We start from the raw sequence: 2,351 nt of genomic DNA on the forward strand, positions 1-2,351 counted from the left end.
GAACGACAGTGTCTCAAGTCAATTCCTTTTCTACTCCAAGGCTATCTTTCTAAATTGCCTAACCTTGCACCACCACACCTTGCCTAACAAGGGCCTAACTAGGAAACAGAAACCAACTTAGCTTTAAGGAGTAACTTTAAGTTGTATGGGAAAGTATTGCATATAATTGCAGAACAAAAAGAAAAACAGCTCTTTTCGTGCCTGGCACAGCTATGGCTCGGGGTCCCAAGAAGCACCTGAAATACGTAGCAGCTCCAAAACATTGGATGCTGGATGAACTGACTGGTGTGTTTGCCCCTTGTCTATCTACTGGCCCCCACAAGCTAAGGGAATGTCTCCTCCTATTCATTTTCCTAAGGAATAGACTTAAGTATGCCCTAACTGGAGATGAAGTAAAGAAGATTTGCATGCAGCGTTTCACTAAGATCGATGGCAAAGTCTGCACAGATATAACCTACCCTGCTGGTTTTATGGATGTCATCAGCATTGATAAGACTGGAGAGAATTTTCATTTGATCTATGACACCAAGGGTCGCTTTGCTGTTCATCGTATTACACCTGAGGAGGCCAAGTATAAATTGTGCAAAGTAAGAAAGATATTTGTGGGGACAAAAGGAATCCCTCATCTGGTAACCCATGATGCTTGTACCATCCGTTACCCTGATCCACTCATCAAGGTGAATGATACCATTCAGATTGACTTGGAGACTGGCAAGATTACTGATTTCATCAAATTTGACACTGGTAACCTGTGCATGGTGACTGGAGGTGCTAGCCTGGGAAGAATTGGTGTGATTACAAACCGGGAGAGACATCCAGGTTCTTTTGATGTAGTTCATGTGAAAGATGTGAACGGCAACAGCTTTGCCACATGGCTCTCAAACATTTTCGTTATTGGCAAAGGCAACAAACCGTGGATCTCTCTTCCCTGTGGAAAGGGTATTTGCCTTACCATTGCTGAGGACAGAGATAAGAGATTGGCAGCCAAACAGAGCAGTGGATAAAATGATCTCTATGTGATGTGATTGGAAAAGTCTTTGTAATTAAAGATAATACCAAGTGAAAAAAAAAGAAAAGCAAAGCAAAAGCCCAACATATGGCACGACATCAATAAAATAAATTTTGTCAACATGCCAAGGGAAAAGGGGAGGAGGTATCATTGCAGGGGTAGGGTACACATGGAACTGACAAGCCAGATGGAACACTGAGGCCACCAGAGGTGTAACTGGGAATTACTAACCCCAGATCACAGGGCCCAGGTAGGAAGGAGTGTCTCTGATGACCAGGACCACTGCTGGGAGCTGGCATCACAGGTGGGCTTCTTCACCATGGCCTGTGGCAATGGAGGAACAGCCAGAGGGCACTAGCATCTCCTTTCTTCATGTTTCTCAGTCTCCCAACAAGGTCTTCACTGTCAGACCCATCCAGAAGCCAAACCTGGGTGCCTGGGAAATGCAGCCTGCAGGAGCCAGCCCCCCTGTAACACAGAGGAAGTGCAAAGAAACTGTGAGGAATAATCTGAGAGCAATCTGGGCGAAGACTGGCCCAATCCACCCTACATCAGTTTGTTGGTCAAAAAATAACGCAGGGGATTGTTTTTTTGAAGGATCAATCTCAGAGCAGATAAGAAACATGCCTGTCCTCCAGGGCAGAAGATTTTCCAGAGGTCTGCCCATTTAGGTCAGGCTTAACTCTGCTGGACAATCTGTGGATTGCATGAGGACATCCTCCAAGAATCTGACCTTTTACTCTGATTGGGAGGCTGGTCTGGGCATGCTCTTCACCTGGCAATTGCAGAAACACAAGAGGGCAAGCAGAAAACGGGGATCACTTGAGTCTGGACCTAGAAGGAATTAAAAGCAAGTCACCAGCTGAGTCCACTATCAAAACATGGGGAAATGCACTCCATCTTTTATGGGAGGAATTGCAAAATTGAATGAGAAAAGACATGACCATAGAGAGGGTTGAGTATTAAGGTCAATAATTTCATCTGTAACTCAGCCTCTCAGTGTATATGTGTGTATGTGTTTTCCACACCACCAAACAATTCCCTGACACCAGTTGGGTGTCTTTGATTCTATTCCATTTGACAATATTAACCTAGAAGTTTCAGCTCCCACAGGTTAAGGGCTCAGTCCCATGAGACTCCTTCATGTTCCTTCTTAGGAGGCAGGGAGGATTGAGTCTGAAACTTTTGAATGTGTGTGTCATTTTCATATTATGTTTTACCTGATTGGTGTACCTTTTATGCCCTTATTTACTTATTTGCAGCTTTAACACATTTTTTGCTGTTTTTGTGGGGACTGAGAATTAAGATTGGCTGGGTTCAAGTAGAGATTGAGAGGAATGTC

At 44.2% G+C, this 2,351-nt stretch overlaps 1 protein-coding gene across 1 annotated transcript; it reads left to right on the top strand.

Annotated features, from left to right (window-relative positions):
- Positions 1–212: 212 nt before the first annotated feature.
- LOC109555540 (small ribosomal subunit protein eS4, X isoform-like) lies at positions 213–1,075 on the top strand. Its single transcript, XM_019956480.2, has one exon. It carries the CDS (start codon positions 213–215, stop codon positions 1,002–1,004), a length of 792 nt encoding a protein of 263 aa, XP_019812039.2. The 3' UTR covers positions 1,005–1,075.
- Positions 1,076–2,351: the final 1,276 nt, after the last annotated feature.

Source organism: Bos indicus, chromosome 8, assembly GCF_029378745.1.
Source record: "Bos indicus isolate NIAB-ARS_2022 breed Sahiwal x Tharparkar chromosome 8, NIAB-ARS_B.indTharparkar_mat_pri_1.0, whole genome shotgun sequence".
Taxonomy (NCBI): Eukaryota; Metazoa; Chordata; class Mammalia; order Artiodactyla; family Bovidae; genus Bos; species Bos indicus.

Bases quoted from the DNA above. Each gene is read 5' to 3' on its own strand.
- LOC109555540 (XM_019956480.2), top strand. From the start codon at position 213: ATGGCTCGGGGTCCCAAGAAGCACCTGAAATACGTAGCAGCTCCAAAA.